Source organism: Centroberyx affinis, unplaced genomic scaffold (assembly GCF_046629955.1).
Source record: "Centroberyx affinis isolate AG114_WGS23_722 - 3 ecotype Tasmania unplaced genomic scaffold, CSIRO-AGI_Caff_v1 ptg007141l_1, whole genome shotgun sequence".
NCBI classification, from domain to species: Eukaryota; Metazoa; Chordata; class Actinopteri; order Beryciformes; family Berycidae; genus Centroberyx; species Centroberyx affinis.
This window is the reverse complement of record NW_027283619.1, coordinates 1-22,784: the sequence shown is the minus strand read 5'-3', so window position 1 is coordinate 22,784 and position 22,784 is coordinate 1. Positions and strand designations below refer to the sequence as shown.

The following is a 22,784-nucleotide window of genomic DNA, read 5'->3' as shown; positions in this document are numbered from 1 at the left end:
TGTCCACAAGTTTCCCTGTATGCTGCACTGCATTGTGGGATTGGTGCATGTCTCCTGGCTGTCATCAGTAGACATGAGACATCAGAAGACATGAAGAGAGTGCGTGTTGGCTAGCTGGCTCTCTGGTAGGTTGGACACCAGATCTGGCTGGCAGACTGAAGAGCTAGATGGGTTTCATTTCACTGCTGGCTGAAATAGCAATGCGGGCCAGTGGAGAAAGAATATTCAGCGCTTTGCCCTGCTTAAATAAACAACAGTTAATAATGGCATGCAACAGCTAACCGTCCCACCTGTAGCCTGAGAAAAATAGGGAACACCTTGTTCAACATGGCTACCGCGGCTTCCAACCAGTCCCAAGTCAGAAGAGCTGAAACCAAAGACGGATCACTTATTCCTTTGACGGTTGGATATAGAAGTTGTCGAGATATCAGATGAAGAGCAGCCGGACAGGCCACATCAATCATTACCCAAATGTGAAAATAGAATGTGAAATAGAATGTAAGAGGCTCAGATTTTTTTTCAGCCAGCGAGAAGTCTTTCAGCTCGGCAGCTATATCGTATCCTCATATGTACTGCTAAGTCCAGTGAAAAAAGAGTGGAGCATTGAAACAGTGTACTGTAAGCAGTCAGGGTGTCCTGGGTGTCCTGGCTGACCTGACGAGGGCCCATGGCTGCAGGGTGCTGGGTGACACGCTGCCTGGGAGAAATGAGAAGAGAAATGCATGGAAAATGGGGAGAAAAGCAGAGGTGAAGCCACACAAAGAGGAAAGGGAAATCTTGAGAATGGCAGAGAAAGTGAAAAGCAAAAGCAGAGTGGAGCAGGAAGGGATAGAGAGTGGAGAGAGGAAAGGAGAAACGCAATCACCTTCCTCATTCTGAATGGAAACACCATCTGTCCATCTCTACGTCTCTCTCCCTATCTCTTTCACTCTTTACTACCCCTCTTTCTCTGTCTTTTTCCCCCTCTTCAGAGCCAGAGATGGACTGAATGGTGACGTTGTTTCCTCCGGGGAACAAAATCCTGATGCTGTCTGGGTGTGTTAAGCAGAACTCCAGCATCAGTGATTTTGTTGCCAGGGGGAAGACAATACCGACGGGAACTTCCTTTCCAAAAATGGATGTTTGGAATTTAATTATTATTATTATTAGTAGTAGTAGTAGCAGTAGTAGTAGTAGTAGTAGTAGTAGTAGTAGTAATAGCATTAATAGTAGTACTAGAAGCTATTAGTAGCAGTAGTAGTAGTTGTAGTAGTAGTAGTATCAGTAGTAGTTGTAGTAGTACTAGTAATAGTATTAGTAATAGTAATAGATAATATTTAATCTAGTTACATTCTCTAAAAGGTGTTTGAATTGATCTACGAAAGTTTGAAATTCAAATTAATGTATGTATAGGGGACAAACTATTTTAGTTTTCAGTTTAGTTAAACAAACAAAAATGATTTTTCATGAACTATGTAGAGACATAGACGTAGATCTCAGTGATTACTCTTTGCATGACATGTGATCTCATCTAGCAAGCCCAGCACAAGCTAACAGCCCCTCTGCACTCCTCTCTTCTCAGTTTGGCTGCAATTCTGCTCATAGCCTCCAGAGGAAGCTAAAGCTCATTAAAGCATCTGACAAACAGACCATAGACTATGGGCGTCCCAAATGTTTTCAATGTTGTTTGTTCAATAGATATGCTTAGGCAAACCCCATTTGAGCTTTTTGTTGTCTAGGGTTTGACTGATATGGGTATTTTGTGCTGATATTCACGACATTTAAATTAGACCATTTGCATGCCAAAAAAAAGTATTAAGTATTCAGTGGTTTACATCAAAATGTTATTCTTAGCAGGGTGGAATAATCTCAGAAACAGCATTTACACCATAATGTAATACTAAAACTCTCCATTTAAACCCAAGATAATGATGATGATAATAAAACTACTACTACTACTACTACTACTACTACTACTAATAATAATAATAATGATCACATTAACCCCAGTCTCTTCTTATACATTCTTGCCTGGTGAATAAACAATGGTGAAATTGAACTATTCTTCATGTTGCTGGGGACCCTCTGGAACCTCCTTAAGGACCCCTGGTGGTCCCCGGGCCCCACTTTCGGAAACCTCATCCCATGCTCATCTGTCCAGTGAGGATAGAGTCTGCCACGGTCTGATCTTGTGTGCAGGTAATATTAGTATGGATGACTTTTCAAACCTTCTTGCACACATTCAAATGTAAAATAATAAAAATAAATACAGATACTATGACAAGGCCTAGCAAACAAGCCCAGACTTGTAATGGTGGCTGTAGAGGCTGTATGATGACGACTCTGTATCCTACATGAGGCTTTTAATAACTGTAATAGAGCACTACAGTCTCTTGAGAGTGATTTAAGGCCAGTTTCCAGACACCGAGGAAGGATGGAAGCAGACAAACCTGCTCTGATAATTAAAAATCCATACCAACAGATTACAGTATCCAGGACATACTTATAATTTATACTGTTGAGTAGTATGTATAGGAGTTTGTAAATCAGACTTTATCAAATTTTATAGTGTCGTTTGAAGCATTAGAAACTCAGTATCTCTAAAGTATAGGGGATCCAATCTGTAGACATGTTATCATTTTGCCAACCAAGGACCTAACTTATCTAGAATTCTTTAAAAAGTACCATATCTTATTTTATTTTGTGCAATCATTCATTTTATAAGATAAGTTAATCTATTTCAAATGGCAGATATCTCATTTTCTAGCAAAACTCTGACATATATAAGATGAATCTAGCCAACCTCATGTAAATGTCTCCTATGTGTGACTGTAAATGACCCACACTGCTGCTACTCTATCTGTCAGTAAGGCGGCTGTGTTACATTAGACCACATATGGTATTGATCGCATTCCTGCAGTCCGCTGCTGCAGAAAGGCCGGCACCCCCAGGAGTGTATATGCGAGCTGTTCGTCCTTTCTCTGTCCTCTCATCCCCTTCTCATCTTTTCCCCTCTGTCACCTTCCTCCCTCGCTTCCTCTGATCTACCCCCCCTCTTCTTGTTTCCCCTTTTCTCTTCATTTCTTCACTCTCTGTCCCGCCTTATCTCTCTCCCTCTCCCTCTCTCTCTCCCTTTCTGTGCATCTCTCTCTGAACCATATATTATCGTTCCTTTAGCGTCTTTGTTACAGTGTCCTCGATGAGCGGGAGTGAAAAGCCTATGGGATGAGTGGGGCTCACGGGATACAAGGTAGGACATGAAATGTGCTGGCATCATGCGCGCTAGATGCAGAGAGATTAAGCATTTTGCAACACATAACAGCATCATGATGCAGCAAAGCAGTGAAGCAACGCATATCAGTTGATAATCATGTTCCTCTCTCCCTTTCTTTTTACATGCAGAGTTAAAATACTTCAAGGGTGGAGCAACCTTGGTGTTTTCACTGGATGGACTCCAAAATAATTGGCTGTCTCACAGAGGGAGGCAATGCCTCAAGAAAAGGTATGATGGTTTTATTTTGAATTCTGTTACTGTGGTTGGTGGTTGTTGTCTCTGCACATACAGACTGACTGCTGTGACATTTTGGTGTGTTTGTTTGTTTGTTTGTTTGTTTGTTGTGTGTCCGGGGTCAACAGTGTCTGTTTGCGTATTGGCTGTTAGGAGGGGTCTTTACCCCTCAGCTCCTCCACCTGTTACACACTGGGGTGTTAATCTACCTGATAAAGGAGGTAGATTAGAGCCTTCAGGGCCTAACACACACTGACAGTGTGTGTGTGTGTGTGTGAGAGAGAGAGAGAGAGAGAGAGAGAGGGATAGAGAGAGTGTGCATGTGTGCATCCGTTTATCTATGTGTTTGTGCCCGCCTGTCAGTCTGTTTATGTATGCGCATGTCTGTGTGTGTGTGTGTGTGACCATACAGTGTGTGTGTGTCCTCTTAAATCCTTTACGTCACAGTGGCTGTGAGTCAGCTCCTCTCTTCCTTTCCTGAGTCACTCATTCGCCAGTTGCTTGGTTACTGCAGAGCGGTGAAAGTTTCCTATTGCGTCTTTGTCTCTGCGGATGGAGGGGCGCCGATATTTATTCAGGCTCAGCAGTGAGTGGCCAATAGCAAATAATGTATGTGTTTGTGTGTGCGTGTGTGCGTGCGTGTGTGCGTGTGCACCCGTGTCATCCAGTGGACAAAAGCTGACTAATCAGGTTTAGTACATCCTGTTGTTAAAGGAGACTGAAGGACTGTCTGGGTACAGCAGCAGGGGGATCCGGTGTGACCTATGAAAATGACTTCATAGAATTAAAAAAGAAGACTATGCAGGCTCTGCAATGGAGTTATGTGAATGAGATGATTCATATGTAAGACTACAGGTCATCTGAAATCACTTAGCTCAAAAGGTCAAGACTTCAGGCTTGTTAGATGGTGGGGGCAGGATGACCAAGTGCCATGAGAGTCTGCAGGTTTTCATCCCAACCCAACACTACAGCAGGTGGTTTCACTGATTAGTTCCTCCTCTCTGGTTGAAGGTGTGTTAGTCAGTTAAATCACCTGGTGCAGTGATTGGTTGAAATGAAAACCTGCAGACTCTAGGCCCTCTGGCCTATCTTTGGCCTTGTGTTTAGAGAAACCATCCCGTAACCCAGCAGTCACAGACTCGATCCAGTGACCTTTCATGTGGCCTTTAGCAAGACACTGAACCAAGTGACTTATCTCTCATTGTAAGTTGGTAGGTAAATGCCTGGAATATAAAATGTAAATGGCCACACAGGTCGTTGTGTGATTGTCATATTTTGGAGCAATTTAGCAAAGGTTTCTTTGTTCATCGGGCTGCTTGTCATTAGCATTAAAGTAATAATCCGACATTTTCAAATAAATCCATTTCAGTTTTGCTACTCTCTATCGCTAATTGATACAGCACAATAGTGATTCAGTTCATGAATGTTTTTACATTTGCTGTTCTGAACACCCGGTGTCTGGTAGCGCTTTTCTTGGAAAAATCCTTCGAAGCATGGGAAGTGATGCGTTTTATATTTCCGGTTTGTTTGGAATTAACAGAAGAAGAACTGGGTAGTTAGCATGAGCAGTGATAGAGAACAGAAAGATACAGATAGATACAGAAACTCAAACTTCAGGGAAAAAGACATCTCAGTCCCACCCAAACTGTTTGATTGACAGGTGATCTGTGGGAAGTGCAGTGCAGAAATACCACAGTGATGAACGCTGAGCACCAAAGATGTCACCAAAATAAGAAAATTGAAAACAAGAATCTCGCAGATTACCACTTCAAATACTTTTAATGAAGCCTGCCCTGATGTGTAATAAATATATATAATATATACAGTATATTACAAATTTAGTTTTATTTCATGCTTATTTATTACTGGACTCACTGAGTCATTTTGAATCGTTCATGCAGGGATGAAGAGCTCCAGTTCTGGATCTCCTCTGGTCAGATGACCCAGGCTGATGAGGACCTGAACCCGATCACCTGCCTCTGTATCCTGGGTCAAAGAGGCACCACAGCCCCTCAGTCCCGGAGGAACCACCACCCCAAACCATCTGTCCCCCCTCAACACTGTTGTCTTCTGGAGCGATCACAGCCCATCCATCACCCAACAATTACTTCTGTAGCATCTATTACAAATACTTTTGCCTCCGAGTCCCTGAAGGAGGCACCTTGGACAAGACTAATCTTTAATAAACGGGACTTTTTCGGTTCGATCACTAAGGATCTAAACGTTGCAACCCAGCAGGATACTGGTATGATGGGTCAGCATAAAGTTTTCATCATTCTCTGTGATGAACATCGCTCTGTGCCACCGGAGATATTTGGTGACATTTACCACAAGGAGCATGATAGGACAATCAATGGGATTAATAGTTGCCATATCAACGATACCAGCAAGGCATCAGGTGATTTAAAAAACTCTACTCCCTGCAGTCCCAACATGGACAGCTTTGAGGAATGTAAGTGTGAAAAGATCGCCACAGACAATATTAATACACGCAACCCTAAAAGTCTTCTGAAACCCAGTCGAAGCTACGAAGTTCCAGGCAAATCATCTGGGAGAGACAGAAAGGGAATCAAGAGGAAGTGTGTGTCCTTCGTTGAGGATGTCACTGTCTACTTGTTTGATCAGGTACCGTTCTCCTGCAGTCCTGTACAGCGCAGCACTAGGGATGGGACTATACATCAAAATTCAATAATATTCAATAATACAAAACTGTGACAATAGGTATCGTGGGGCAGAAAAAATAATCGTGATATTAGCTCCATTTTATTCTGTTGTAGTAACCACAAATGAGACGGCTTGACCATCACAGTTTCACAAGTTTCTCCCCATCGAAATAGTATTATTTGCACTTTGTAATGACATTTTAAAATTTTTGTTCACATTCTAGCAAGCCAGTGCCATCGCTAGAAAGATTTGTGGCTCAGAAATAAACATAATTCTCCACAGTCAGTTGAGATAAGCACATCGTCCCATCCCTACACAGCACTAACACCCATGGATTCGGGCTTTGTTTCCCCCTGGGGTTACCCATGCTAAAAAAAAATGTAGTATCCATGGTAATGTAAGGCATCTTCCAAATGGCAAAAGGGTTTTTTTTCAAAATGTACCCGTTTGACTTGTTTCAATACTTTCTATTCATCTTGCAAACCCAGATCAAACCCAAGATGCTTCCAACCTCCTTTGTTTCCAGTTATTATTCACTATCCATCAAACTGTAGCATGAGCTGCCTGCCAGCTAACTGACTATGACTGTTATTCTTCATAGGAGAGTCCCACCATGGAGCTGCAGAGCTCAGCAGAGGACTGCACATCTCCACCATGCAGTTATCCTTACAACCTCCCAGATCTCACCTTAGATGACAGCGGTACCCTGTTAACTATCCTTCAAACTAATCCCTACTCACATCTATGACATATAATCCCTATTCACACCTGCTTTGACCCGTAACAAGATCAGGGGCGGGACAGTGCAATCAGCAAAGTTAACAACATTTGTAAACGCTGCTAAACCCAAGTGTTGCACTCTATTAGCAGTTTGTTGTCACTAATTCAGGGTTTGGTTTTGCTCTGCAGGCTTCGAGTGGGAGGATGACTTCTCAGCTTTGGACTGGGCCAATAGGAACTGCCGTCAGTGTGTCCGACACTCGCCGCTATCTCACCGCTACGCCCCGACCCACAGCTGGACCGGTCTGTCCCGGCCTCGGCATTTCTTTCTGTCCCAAACCTGCCTATTCCTCACTCATGTCACTGAGTCAGACCTTGAGCTGTGAGACAAAGGGTCAGTGACACAAACACACACACACACACACACACACACATATCCGATTGTAGGTGCTGATTTTGATGACACAAAACGGAGGCTTTTTATCCTATCAGAGCGTCTGCCTCCAGCCAAAGGCCACCTCACTGTCACCATGGCCTAGTGTGACATCCACACTTGTTTTTCTTTCAGACAGCCAGCCTTGGCCTCATGGAAAAACTGACTAATCTTCCCTATCTCCTCCTCTTCGCCTCTACTCGTCTCTCCCCACCTCCCTCCTCTTTTATGATGAGTCAGGGATTTAATGGCTTTTTTTTTTTTTTTTTTTCCTTCCCAAATGCACCTGCCGCTCATGACATCACAACGCTGCAAGGCTGTGTGACGGCGCATTGAGTGCTTCGGCGGTGTGAGACGGATCACTGGCTGCGTTGTGATAAAACAGCCAAGTTGCACAACTGAATCTTGGTACCTTTCCAGCTGCAAACCTCTTTCTTTCAAGCTGTTTTTTTCTTATCATCCTGTCTTCTTCATCAATATGATTACATACAAACCTGAACCTCAGACTAAACCAAACGTGTTCAAAAGTACTGGACTATGGACTGAAACACAGTACAGACAGTGTGTTTCTGTCAAGAGTGTTTATAGAAGACAGACAGGTTGCAGTGCTATCATGGAGAGAAAAAAAGACGATCAAGGAAGAAAATGAGTGAATGAGACGAGGAAACAGAAAAAGAGGTGTGAACTATGTCAAGGTGTGTTCTTCACCCCCTGGTCTAGGCTGCGATGAGTATAATAAATTATTGTCTGTTGCTGAAAATCCCACTTTATCTTTAAAATGTTGTATTCCATGCTCTCCAAGCATCAAATCCTAGTTAATCTTGGTGTCAAGATATGAGGAGTATATGGTGATTGTCAATACAGTTTGTTTTCCTCAAACAAAGCATGCTTGTGGAGGCCCTGTTTGCTTGCCTCATTACTGAAGTGTATTCAGCCCCGAATTTATCAGCGACTGTGACTAAACACACAGTGTAGGCCTTAGGGCCAATGGAAGCAGAAACTGAACAAACTAAAAATAATAGATAATGTTTCCACACAACCAGCATCAGCGAGGTTTGGTTGATTAGATACAATGTACCTGAGGAGGAAAGGAAACCTGGCAGGACTAGTCTTAGTGTTCACAAGCACTCACGCACACACACACACACACACACACACACACGCATACACACAAATGTAAGCTGCTCAAGGACACCAAACCCAGCAGTGTGGGTAAAAGTGTTTGCTTGTAAAAGCTGGGAGCGTCACACCTGTACAATATTGTTGCTGTTGCATGTTCATGTTTGTCTGACAAGCTGACATTGGTGTGAACGTTGCTCACAGCAGCAGAAACAGTTAAAGGTAAACTGGTGCTCTTGGGCCACATTCACAAAAAGTTCTTAAGTCCTATTTTTTCCTTGTAACTCTAATCTTAAGAAAAGAGTTAAGAACAGTTTTATTCAGCAAAATAATTAAGTATTTTCTTAACTTTCTTCTTATTTTGCTTCCTGAGAAAAATAAAATGACAAATAAATGAGATTCTTGAAAGTAAAGTTCTCAAATTATATTCCTAAATTGTAGCAGTAAAAATAATTCATACATTTAAACACAAATTAAGCTTTTGCTAAGCTTAGCTAGCTAGCATTGTGCCTGCCAATGTGGCTGCTGAAATTCATGGGTGTTTTATTCACAAAACTCCTCTTAAAGTGATGTTGAACTTTGGTAGTGCCTTTGGTTGTGTAGCTTCCTGGACATGAAAAAACCCCAAAATTGGTGAGTCTCTGTTATCTGTTGCTCCGGTAGAGGAGACTGAAGAATTGTATTTTGGCGATGTAATGTATGACGGAAACAGGTCTCAAAATCACACTTCTAGCACATAAACGAATGCGAACAAAGCAGATTCTGACAATATATTCAAAAAATTGTCATTCTGCATAATTTTTTTAAGTAAATCGCCTTTGTTATATTAAACCAATGTGTACCATCGACCAAAATCTGTAGGTTTTATAAACATAAAGAAGCGATGCACGTAAAAAAAAATCTGCAGAATGAATCGTTTTTTTAATATATCGTCAGAATCTGGCTTGTCTGAGTTTGTTTATGTCCTAGAAGTGTGATTTTCAGACCTGTTTCGCCATATAATGGCAGTCATTGGAAAGAGAAAAAAAACACAATCTCCTCTACCAGAGCAACAGACAACAGAGAGTGGCCGATTTTGGGGTTATGTCCAGGAAGCAACCCAAGGTACTACCAAAGTTCAGCATCGCTTTAAGAGAGATCTTGATAAGTTACCTTAGAAGAAATTTTAGGAGGTTCTTAAGAGGATAAATGGCTTCCCCAATATTTTCTTAAGATTGGTCTCAACTTGTCTTGGTTTCTTACTTAGGAACTTCTGAAATCGGGCCTAACTAGCAACCATGCTGTAAACAACCCCAAACTTTAATTTCAGTTATTTAAATGAGAATGTTTGATGACATTACGCTAGCTATAGCAATATAGCCTTTGTTGGTTTGAAAATTGAAATCCACTCGTGTGACCTTTAAGGAGAAAACGTTAACCTAAACAGTATGCTATCAGCCAATGTATGCTAACGGCTAAGAAGAAAACATTAACCTAAAGAGTAGGCTATCAGCTAATGTATGCTAACAGCTAGCTAGCTAAGCTTAATACAATTTCAAGCTTAAAATGTAAGATACTGTAAGTTTACCTTTTCACAGCAACAATTTTAAGACAAATGGAAGGTTATCTTAAAGTTAGGACAAACTTTATTTGAGAATTTGCTTTTAAGAATCTCATTTTTTCTAAGTAGGCCTAAGTTATGAAAATTCTGAAAATACTTCCAAATTATTATTATTATTATTTTTTTTCCAAAAGTGCTTTGTGAATCTGGCCCCATCAGAACAATGATGCGAGCTTCTGAAGAAACTGTGGGACATTTCCACTTTAACACTATACAACATGCTGTGAAACGTAACAGTATAAACGGTCAATATGTCCACATCACTGCCATGACACCACCCGATTCAACTATCTTTCACAGTACCAGAGATAGTAATCCCAACTGCCAACAGTTGGTGTTTGGTTCCCCAAGCCAAACAGTAGGAGCTGGGTCAACAATTAAAGATTACTGCAGATCACACATCCATGCAAAGAAGGGGTTTGATGGCAGTTAATTAACAAGGTTAATTATGTTCCATGATCCTTCTCCCTATAGGAACAGGCAGCCATCTTCAGCCAACAACTGTTTTTAACACACAGTAATCTCTGCTCTCTAGGCAAATTAGATAGATTTGAGGCTATATATGATCCTTTATTTGGTGTCTTTGTTTAATTCTATGTTACTTTCTCATTATAGGGAAGGTAATGACAGTGGTGCAATGTGCAAGGAATAAAGATGCTTCTAAAATGGTTTCAGTTTGGAAAAAAGTTAATAATGGAACATATTTTATGGGTGACATTGGAAGGCCAGCTACATTTAGGTGTAGCTGACTGTATTCAAATGAAGCAGTGGAGGGCGATAACCCACAATGGAAATTATGTTAACTGCTTGGAGTCGAGGGAGTGGCTGAGGAACCGAAGTGGAGCATTTCATGTGGTATTTTTTTTATTTTTTTACATCTAATTCAAGACTTTACTCATTACAATAAGTCTCTGTCATTATCTCTTCTGACTACTGCTGAGCGCTGAAACAAAAGGTTCAGGCTGAGGTGCATAGTGCAAAGAAAAATATGCAAAAATTGACGAAAATGTATTTGTACATGCAGATGACATTCATTCAAAATATACTTTGGACACTGGAAATACATTTTCTCATCATACTGTATATTAGAGTGAGACCAATATATCGGTATGGGGCCGATATTGGACACAAGTACATTAAAACAGTATGTAAAAGCTGCAACTTTTTTTCATTTGCTTTATTTGCTTTTAAGGAGCTTCTAACCACCTAAAAATAATGTCATCAGTTTGGGTTTTTAATGTAAGAGTTTTAATGTCACTTGATCGTATAAATGTTGTTTCCACCTTGGCAAGAATAAAAATTTAGGGGGGAAAAAACCACTGAATCCTTGTCATTTTTTTTTGGATATCTTGGGTATGAAAGTTGTCACATTTTAAGAATGCTGGCACAAAATTTTGGCAGCTTCAAGGCAAAAAAAATATCGGTATCGGCCCTCAAAAACCCATATCGGTCGAACCCTACGTATCTGCAAGTCTATCTCAGTAAATAGTGAAAATATAGTTATATGTATTTGGAATGTCATCTGCATTTCTAATGAATGTAGATATTTTTGCGCATACATTTGAACATGCAGTATTCTGAAATGCATGTGAAAGTTTTTAATTTTTTAGTTTTTTTTTTAAATTGTAGTACGGGGATATTGCACAGCAGCCCGTCTGTTCCTGCTGTGACATTTTGGCTGACCACAGGCTCAGTTGTCGGAGCGGCTCTCCTATTGGCTGAGCAGCGCTACGTGTACAACAGTCAGCAACAGGTAGCTGACTCACATGTGACAGTTTTATCTCTGCTGCACAGCTCCGCTCCGCTCTCACCACAATAAACTTTATATTATGGTGCTTTAATTGGCGGCTAGATGGTGACGCTTTTGCTGTAGCCCAAAACACTCAGAAGGGGAAAGTTATTATTATTATTTTTTACTTCCAAGGTAAGGCTTTTCAATCCTTCACCACTGCTTTTTAATCTCCTGTCATGGTTGCTTTGTCTATTATTTGGTTAGAGTGAATGAAATAGACTTTTGGCTGGCTGCCTCTTATCTCTTACAACACTACAGCTGAGGTGATTAAACGTAGGTCAGGGAAAAGAGGGAGAAAAGGGAGAAAGAGGGAGAAAAAAGCCTAAAGGGATGATGATGGAGACATATAGCCTGAGGTTTATGTGCTCAAGTTAAAAAATAAGTGTGTGTGTGTGCACTAATCTATGTAAAGCAGCTTTATCCTGTGGATATTAGCATGTTTGATAGTATGGTTTAAACAAATTTTCATACTAGCCTACTGTCACCACGGTGTGAATGATTACAATCAGCCTCAACAAATTTCAAAATTGCATCATCCTCAACTTCAGAAACTTTACTCACTCAGCAATATATCTTTATCGTTTTAGTCTTCATGGCCAAAGTGCTTCAAGCCAAACTTTCTATGGGTAAAATCAGGCTGTGGAGCATCAGAGGTGAATTAGCCGATTGTGACTGCTGCCTGCTCTCTGTTTTTTTTGTGAGTGTAACCTTGAAATGGGCATTATCTGAGGGCCCGGCAGGATAAGAGAGGTGTAGATTACAGACCAACATCATGGAGTTTTCACACCGCAAGAGGCTGATTAGATACAACAGGATGCATGGCCGTTTGACTGAGAGACAAGCTTATTCAGAAGTTGGGCTTTGTTGCTGGTTGACTGACAGAAAACTATATGCAAACAGTTTCTGAAAACAGTTTCTGAAAACAGTTTCTGAAAATGAATTTACATCAAATTTACATGCATCAAATGAATTTACATTAAAACTCCACTTTTTTAGTGTGTTTGAGAGAAGCATCATGAGTCATGTTCACTTCTGTTCTCTTGTCTTCTCGTCTCATCCTTTCTCTTCTTCCCTTTTTTCTTCTCTTTTCTCCTCTCCTCCCCCCTTCTCTTCTCTTCTCTTTTCTCCTCTCCTCTCCTCCCCCCTTCTCTTCTCTTCTCTTTCCTTCTCTTCTCTTCTCTAGGCTGTTGTCGTCCCTCTTGCCTTGCAGGCCTGTTTGAAGCTGTGAGATCTACACTGTGAGAGGGAAAGGTGGAGGAGGCAGCAGGATGAAGTCCAAAGGGAAGGCTGTGAAACCATCCAGGAGGACCTGGCCAGACCCCGACCCGGAGCCAGAACTGGAACCGGACACAGAACCGGAACCGGACACAGAACCGGAACCGGGCTCCAGCGAACAGGAAGGCTCCGAGGCCTCCGTCCGGATCGGCGGCTCTTGGAGGGGGTCGCTGAGGAGTGGCGACCGGGAGCGACGAAGAGGAGGAGGAGGAGGAGGAGGAGGAGGAGGAGGGGGTGGAAGAGGAGGCGCCGGAGGAAGAGCGACCCTAGCTCCTCACCGGCGCCGTCGGCAACACGGCACCGGCACCAAGGAACGCAACGTCCGCCGCCTGGAGAGCAACGAGCGGGAACGCCAGCGCATGCACAAACTCAACAACGCCTTCCAAGCGTTGCGCGAGGCCATCCCCCACGTCAAGACGGAGAAGAAGCTGTCCAAGATCGAGACGCTGACCCTGGCCAAGAATTACATCAAATCCCTGACCACCATCATCCTGGGCATGTCCGGGGCCTGCCTGCCCGCCGGCGAGGCCGCATCGGAGGCCAGCGCCGCCAAGCTGCTCCAGTGCTACCAGCAGCACCTGGAGGAGGAGGGGGAAGACGATCTGGCCCAGTACCTCAGCCACATGCACAGCTTCAGCCAGCTCAGCTAGCACACGGCTAACGGTGGAGACCAGGAAAGACCGAGAGGCTGGTCTCCAAGGCACATAGAGAGGCTGAGGATGGACTTCTGGGGCCAAATCTCAAATGTCATCCAGTTCCTACAGGCGCACTGCTTCGATCAGAGCCGCAGTAAACCGTACAGGGTTCTGGTCGAAAATGGTGTTCTCTGTAGGAACAGGGCGCTATTTCAGATCATATTCCTCTGTCACTAATCCAGATCGACCTTACTGTATTGTCATGAAAGCATCCAGCAGTGCTTGAACATGGCATGACATAGTTCAAGGTGGGCTGCCTCCATCAGCTGTGGCCTTATCTCAAAGAACATGCTCTTGGTGGAAGGTGGGGAACGACTTGGGGACAGCCAGGACCATTCACCTTGATATAATATACTATAACTCTTTGATTCAATAAGCAGAAGGCAGCATGTTTTCTCCACAGTAAGACCCGAGTGAGTGGAGCGGATACAAAGACTGCAGATAGGACAGTGGACTCCCAATGGACCATGGTGAAACTTCAAGAGTAGTGAAACACTGAAGTTCATCTGCTGCGGTACTCAGAAAGGAAGGGCTAATCTTTTGCCATTCTGTCTCATTCATTTTCTTGTCTTCTATGTTTCAAGCAGGGGCTGAGGACTTGTTCTTCTTTTTTTTCTGTTATCTTGTTATCTTCTTGTGTGTTTTCTGTTGAGAAACCTGCCAAGCATAGCCTCTAGTCACAACTGTCACATCCAAGAATGGGAAGACAAGCAGGCGTCTGCTCGACTATTTAAATATTGCCATGTTGAAAGACGACAGAAAGCGGGTTTGACCATTTGCTTATAATTACTGTTGAAAACAAGATTTGTTTGTCTACCCACAAATGTTGTACACCTACCTGGAAGGTAAACATGATGTTAAAGATGTGTGAAATCTGCTGTACTGTGTCTCTATGGGTTGTCTTGAGGCAGGAAATCGTAGTGAAGGAGATCAGAAGAAAAGAGAAACCCTTCGAGGAGTTATTATCAATAAACACATTTATTTATTGACAAGTACCGTTATTTTGACCATGCACAACACTGAGGAAGATGTACGCCACGATGTCAACAGCACTGGTGTGTTGCACAGTACAGAACCACGTTTTAATGTTTGTTATTCACAGACAATACAGACAGATCTCTGTACAGAACATTTACAATCATTTCATTATATTTTGACAGAACCTCCTTATTGTGGCGCATTTAAGGCAGCCATTAACATAAACTAATGCCTCAAGGGATGCAGTCTGTCAGTGCCTGTCGGAGTGGTTTATGAATATTTCGTAATGGAACAGTTGACTTTCTTGATGTACTTGCTCTTCATCAAACAATATGCCATCTCAATATATTAACATTGCAACACCCACAATACTCTAACAATAACACTAATATCTTACAGGTTTATAACAAAAATATAGTTTCTTTTACTGCTGTCTGCTCCCTGCTCAGTCATTATACTAGCATCAGTCAAAAGGAAGTGGAGAGCATGCAAAATGTTTTTTTTTGTGTGTTTTTTTGGGAATAATGATATTCTCCTGAGAAAGAGGAAGGTCCATTTTTAGCATTTCAACCACAAGACTTTTACAAGTAACCCACACTTTGCCTTCATCCCAGTGTATAGCCATAATGCTAACCATTGCACATAGTCCATGAGAATAACACATATTTCTGAAAATAACATCAAATTGTTATATAAAAGATCAGTCCACTGTAGGTACAAGGGTGTAAAGCATTGTGGCTGATTACCAGACAACAAGGGGAGCCAGTAAGCCCTGGATCACACGCTGCCCTGCCTGCTATATCCGGTAATCGATTTACTTCTGACTCCAGAAATAAATCCATAGTAATCTAGGTTAACTCTGCTGTTACAAGATCTCTTAACCCGGTGCCAGCAGGTTAAAAAAACAAGAGTACATTTTTGTGACATTTCTTTAGTTTGCATACAGCTGGACAGTTCAGTAACAATCCACATCATCAAGGAAATTAAATCTTTCTCTCACTAAAAACTTCATTAGATATCTTTTAAAAAACAGCATCACCCCGCCACCTTCACCACATAACGACAAAACTCCACAGTTGACCCCATATACAGCTCTCTATATACAGCAACCATACAAAGAAACAGAAACATTACATCCTGATGAATAAATAAAAAACAATAATGTATTAAGACCATTGAGTTAAATATTAGTGAAAAAAACAAATGGCAAAAAAATGACATTGGAATGCCCTATTGAGATGAATGCTTAGTAAAGTGAACAACATTTAAAGAGGGAGAGAGAGAGAGGGAGAGAGAGAGAGAGAGAGAGAGAGAGAGAGAGAGAGAGAGAGAGAGATTCAGCACAGGATTTAAGATACCAGAGATATAGTTTGTAGTATATTTTTCACCTTACAGAAAACAGCCTTCTGTTACAGTGACCTAGGTAATGCATTATAAGACTAAAGGACTCTGGAATTAAATTATCATCAGTGCTACTTCAGTATCAACAGCAGCAGTGGTTTTAAAAGGACGTTGATTAAAAAAAAAGTGAAAATTTAAAAAGTAAAATGGTTTAGGATGGCTACGAGTGTGTGTCTGTATTTATGAGAGCATCTGTACACTGTACATTTGCAAACAATGCATGTGTGCCCTTGTGTGTATGTGGGTGTGTGTGTGTGTGTGTGTGTGTGTGTGTCTAGCATCCCACAGCATTGCCATTGACCTCCATGTTCCGGACAGGGAGGGGGCTGCGGGGGGCCGGGGCGGAGGGGTCGGTTAGAGAGGGCAGACGCACCCGGGGCGGCTCCATGGAGTTCCCTCTCACTGTGATGTGGTCCCATCCACCCTGGATTTGATGGACAGGAAGAGAGGGAGGGAAGGAGAGAGAGAGAGAGAGGAGAGAGAGAGAGAGAGAGAGAGAGAGAGAGAGAGAGAGAGAGAGAGAGAGAGAGAGAGAGAGAGAGAGAGAGAGAGGAGAGAGAGAGAGAGAGAGAGAGAGGAGGGAGAGAAGGATAGAGCAAGAGAGAAAGAGAGATTTGATACTGTCTTACTGTGGCAAGATCTACTGTTGTTTGTACCTAGATTTTACACTGTGAAAAAGACATAGCCTATTGCAGCAAACTATTGTCTCAGTAACAAACAGATACTAATATATCTATTATTGTTTCAATGGTACGATTTTTACTGCCTCATAGCACAAAATGACCATAATATTTATCTGCAAGGGGTTGATAGGACTGTGGCTCAATACTAATGACTCAACATTTACTTTGCCAGGTGCCAAGACAACTACGAACACTAAAAAACCTTGATCTCAAGCCAAAAAAATCAAATGACAAAGCAGTATTATTATTCCAGTATTTAGCATGGTAATATGTTGCCTCTTCACTAGACCTTTTGTTGGATCTCTGCTCTACTTAGCTAGCTCTCTCCTCTCTGTTGTGCAAATGTAGGGGATGTGAGTTGTGGGTGAGAGTCCAGTGTGCCAGTGACTTATGTAGGAGCAGATAAGTTCTATCAGTGGTGTTGTAATTCCTACTGGTCACCAATAGAGGTCGATAAAATCCATAGATTACTTGATGTCCCTTTAAAACTTACAGTATATAAAGAAAGTGAGAGGTGGTCAAATACACTGTAGGGCCACATTACTTTTGTGGGGTCAAACAGACAGCAGAGGAATGCCACACACAGTTTAGTCTCCATGGTGTCTTACCCCTATGCCATAGTCCCAGGACTGTCCTTTGGGCTCCATGGGTTGGACCCCGAGTCGATGGCACACTGTCCCACAGCTCAGACTGTGGCTGCCCTGCACCTTGTCTGCTATGATCCACACCTACAACAACAAAACAACAAAAATCACTGACAAAACAACCTGCAAGAGAAGAGTTTTTTCTTCATATCATTGATCTTTCTATTCCATCACCACATCATGTCATTTACTCATATATATACCAGGGGTCAACCTGGGGTCAGGGGTCATACTGGGGTCAGTACACCCCAGAGGGTCCTATGGTGATTTTGGTGGGTTTGTGTGATGATTTAATGGTTGTGAAAAATAGATTCTGAATATACAAATACATTATTATATTATATTATATTTTATAATAAAGCTATACTAGGCAACTTCACACATTAGCAGCTTCAAATGGCAGTGAGAGGTAACTGAAAACTTTAATATCCAGAAATTTTAGGCTTTCTCCAATAGTTCAAGTGAAAATCCTAAAATGGGGAAATAAAAAATTTGGTTCCTCAATTTAATGTCAAGAGGTCATGAGTATGTGTCTCCTGTTTTTTAAGTTGTGGGCCAAAAAGGTTCAGAACCACTGATATATTATACCATGACTATCACAGGGAATTCTACCATTTACTTCAATCTAAATGACTCTTTGCCTGACAACAGTGAAAGATGAACAACAGAGAAGAAAGTGCCATGCTGTGGTATCTGACATCCTGGTCCTACCTGGTCCAGAGGTCCCACTGAGACTTTGCGCACATTATTGGAGATGTGTTCCCATGACGACCCCTGGGGGTAGCTGGGGGTCACGCCCTGCCGGTACCACAGGTTACCTGGACAGGGACAAACACCATCACACACATGATCAGTGATACTGAGGAAGTCTCTCACAGGCACACAGGTTTAACTGGGGTTACTTTGAATGAGTAAAGGAATCTGGCGTGTCTGAATTTATGTACACAACCAGTCAAAAGTTTGGACACACACATTTTTCTTTATTTTTGACTGTTTTTCACATTTTAGAATAATAGTAAAAATATCAAAACAATGAAATAACACAAATGGAATTATGCAGTGACCAAAAAAAGTGTTAAACAAATCAAAACTATCTTATATTTTAGATTCTCCTTTGCCTTGATGGAAAGGCAAAGGCTTTGGAAAGAAATTCATACATAGGCATCAACTTCACTGTTTATATTTGTCTAGGAAACAAATTTCAAGCTTTTAAGCTTTTATATTAAAATGGCTTTAAGATAATGAAAAACACTCAGTACTTTCAATCAGGTGTGTCCATACTTTTGACTGGTAGTGTTTGTGTGAGGTTAAATGGTAAATAGGAACACAGTTGCTTTACCGTTCTCATCTACAGTGTAGACTGACGTTCTCCCGACAGACACCTGCTTCAACTTCTGTTTGGCTGGGGAGGGGATGTGGTACCAACAGTCTCCTGCAGGGGGAGACACAGCACACAGCACACACACACAGCACGCACACACACACACACAATACTTTGAGACCATAACGGGGAAAATCATCTGGACAGGGACAAACACCATCACAAAACACCCCCCAAGTCTTGTTTTCATAACTCTGTTCACTCCAAGTTAATCTTAAAGTGTTCCTCTTTGTTTTTTAAATTCGAGTTGAAAGGTTTCTAATGAGATGCAGACTCAAAGATGACATGGAATATCAACACTACAGTCGGTTCTTCCCGGCAGAACCTCCAGGGTTCTCCCACTGACCTGCTGGGTTCTGAGGAGACACTGATCCCCTGTAGAAGGCAGAGCCGTCCCGAGCGATGGCCCAAACCTGGTTGGCCGCTCCGATGGAGATGGACTTGAAAGGCTGGTCCGTTCCCACATGGAGCCACGATGAGCCCTAAGAGACCGACAAGAGGATATTAAAGCAAAAATCCCCCCTCCGAATACTCTTACACTGTTAGACATCATCAATTTAAGATGTTCAATGCATTTCAGGATTTATTTTGTGAAGTGTTGTCATTTACTTTTTTGGTGTACCTACTTTCCCTCGACCTATTCCTACTTTAGTTAGTGATTTTTCCTACATTTCCCAGAATGCCTTTCAACAACCCCCAATGGGCCTGAACTTGCTGCATTCAGCTGTGGGTCTTACATGTAGGTGGAGTGATAGCGATAGTGGTAAGAAGAAGCAAGAGTAAGAGTTTTTCCAGTTGAGAAAAAAAGAGAGTTGCACCCCTTACTCAAAACACAACATGTCTTGTACTGAAGCTGCATTGCATTCTGGTCTATTGAGGCTACTGTCTATGGAGAAATTGGTCTCTCTGCCTCTTCTACTATGGATTCTCCCTGCATGATTGTTGAGTGTCAGTGCCAGATGGTGAGTCTGGACACCAGCAAACAACAAATGGGCCCAAATGCAAGGTACATCGCCATTTGCTGTTTTTTTAATCAGTATTAAAGTGTTCTGGGGGGATTTTTCCTTTAAGGATCAGAGTGGAAGGACAGGGTGGTAATGTGCATGGCTGTGCATTTGTGAGAATGAGGTGGATTTAAGGTATCGACGAGAGACAGACTGGAAAAAGACGGTGAAAGTGTCTGTGTGCCTCACCAGAAGGTGTTAGAGCTGCATACTGAGTGTGTGTGTGTGTGTAGCCGTGACTCACAGCGGGCGTCAGTGTGGTGACTCCCAGGCGGCACAGCACGTCTCCCTTGTTGCTGATGGCCCACAGAGGAACCAGATCCACGCTGCTCTGAGCCGCACACGGCAGGATGGTCACGTCACTCAGCGGGACGGGCGGGACTTCCTGCCAGGGGCCTGTGGTGGTCAATTTACACTTCCTGTGGGGGCAAATAAAGACGAGTGTATGGCTTGCAGCCCTTGAAGTCGAATCAAAAATATCTTAATAATGACAACTTTTATTTATAGAGCACTTATCAAAAGAGTTATAAAGTTTACAAGATAGATAAGTAAAAATGCAAGAAGTGAACATTGCTGGAATTATGTTTGCCATACTCTATGGTTATGTTCCAAAGCAATCCAATATTCAACCCTATGATAAAAATCAATATTAAGATGTTTCTCCCAATTTGCATAATGTTAATACATTTGCTACCCACTGAACAATAGATGAGATTTCTATGCTTTAGTTCTCATACAGCCCCGGGTCTTATAGCTCAGTTTTAGACTAAGACAGTAAATACATTATTACATATTTAAACAATGCATAAACAGCTGTAAATATAAGAAATATACACCAGAGAAGTCCATATGAACTAAGCTAAGATGTAAAACACAACTAAACTACTTAACTTTCACTTTTAAACCCTATGCAGCATAATTTAAGCCTATACAGCTATAAAACATTTAGACAATGTAAATGCAAAATTGCTGAGAGGGTAATTATTGCTGATTAATCAACTGTAAAATATGCAAAACTATCCCTTTCTTTTTCTGCCAAGGTATATGTCCTGTCATATTATGCTCAGTACTATTCTGATTAGTATTTTGTGTTTATTGTATGTTTTGTATTGTATTGTTTTCTTTTTCTAGCTCATGAAAATTTCCAATACAAATATCAATCATAAACAAAATATGCAAAGCTGCCTTTGAGTTAGAGGAGGCTCCTGTTCACAAAGGTTTAGTTCCAGCTGAATAAGCCCAGAAATAGTTGAATGGTTAAGCTTTCTACCCTGTCTCACCTCCTCCGTCTCCTTCGCTACGCTCCTACTGTCTGAATAAAGAACAAAAAAATGCAAACGAGGTGGACCGCCCACTCTCAGACTGTGTGCTTGCTTGAACAAATATTTCAGAGGGAAATATGCCTGCGTTGCCTGTTATAGTACCTGGCCCATCGCCTGCGACGCACAAAGTCCTTCAAGGTCTTATAACCATGATATGACCTGCGATGGAGCGATGGGGAGGAGGGAAGAAGAAGAGAAGAGAAACAGAAATCAGTCAGGTTTATAATCTTGGGGGAGGCACGGTTTCAATAGACTGAAATAGGAGAGAAGGTAGAGGAACGACATATGAAACTTACGCTGGAAAATCAGCTGCGTATTGCCAGCCCTCTCTGTCTGTCCCTCCTGAGATGCCATAGTCTATTGCCCAATCAGACACCTGAAAACAGGCAAAAATGGGAAGTGAAACGCTGGAAACTTTCATCTCTTGTGACTCGACACCTTGTCTGTGATAATTCAAGACCCGCTATTTATAGTTTCCCCCATCTAAGAATTAGAATGGCATGATGGTGGTTAATCTATGTATCACAGGATCAATTTCAGAGCAACACAGGGGATTTCCCAGTGTGCGTGTGTGTGTGTGTGTGTGTGTTTACCCATGTCCAGTGAGGGGAGGGAGGTTTGGTGTTGGTTTTGGTGCACTCATGTAGTCCTGAAGCATCACTCCACATGTAGCGGTCTGTAGGCAGACCTCTAAAACACAAGAAACACACTTCAAATGAATCATGAGTGGCTCTTCACTTTAAATGTTCAAAAAACATAATTAAACAACATCTACTTCAGTTTCAGTGGCAATTTTCCACTTATAGTTTGCATTTGTTACTTCATCGTGTCAGGGTAAAAGTCTAGTCTAAATAAATTCAGTTCCGTTTATCGAAAAACACATCCTTGAATCTCACTAAACTTAAAGGAGTGGGGGGAATTATACAGTGTGGCATTTCCCCAGTATTTATCATACTTTAAATCTATTTTATTTTATTTTTATAATATTTTATTAATTTTTTACACAACCAAACAAAGAACCAGACAGCACAGATATTGCCAAATTGCAAAACAAGAATAAATAAATTAGTTAACATACATGGGTTGCATTAAATCTATTTTAAATCATATTTTAAATCATATTTTTAAATCTGAGATGTCTAGAAGTAACAAAGTAATGAAATGTGTATTCACTGCCATTTCACCATAGTTCCTAACCCTTTTTTTTTTTTTTTTTTACCAGCAGTTTAGATTTTGCCCCAACGTCTACATAGACACTAGACATGAGTAAAATCAACCAATCATAACCAGAGAAAAGGGTAGACCCCCCTGTACATCCAGCCAATTGGAGCAGTGGCTCATTTTCCTTGCGTGGTAGAATAAAAACTCTGAGAGAAAGTGACAACCGTCCCGTCTTCAACTCGAATCGGCACATTACCTGTTGGTGTATCCGGTGACAGGGTTCCACCTCTGGTTCTCGTAGATGTAGACGCTCTTCACGTCCGTCTGGGTGTAGATGTTGTCCGTGCTGCTGGCCAGGCCCTGGAAGAAGCCGCCGCCGTAGCCCCCGGTGTAGGCCCAGGCGGTGTGGTCGTAGCCGATCCCCC

The 22,784-nt window shown here is 41.9% G+C and overlaps 2 protein-coding genes across 2 annotated transcripts; one reads left to right on the top strand and one right to left on the bottom strand.

Moving 5' to 3' along the window:
- Positions 1-13,083: 13,083 nt before the first annotated feature.
- On the top strand, positions 13,084-13,879 carry bhlha15 (basic helix-loop-helix family, member a15). Its single transcript, XM_071513427.1, has one exon. It carries the CDS (start codon positions 13,084-13,086, stop codon positions 13,738-13,740), a length of 657 nt encoding a protein of 218 aa, XP_071369528.1. The 3' UTR covers positions 13,741-13,879.
- A 905-nt stretch (positions 13,880-14,784) lies between these two features.
- Positions 14,785-22,779, bottom strand: LOC139639341 (tectonin beta-propeller repeat-containing protein 1-like; the record flags this gene model as incomplete). Its single annotated transcript, XM_071513426.1, has 10 exons — positions 14,785-16,588; positions 17,456-17,575; positions 18,203-18,309; positions 18,831-18,923; positions 19,219-19,354; positions 20,121-20,295; positions 21,301-21,357; positions 21,495-21,574; positions 21,792-21,888; positions 22,616-22,779. Coding segments are annotated over 10 exons (1,179 nt in total), but the record flags the coding sequence as incomplete, so codon positions are not given.
- Positions 22,780-22,784: the final 5 nt, after the last annotated feature.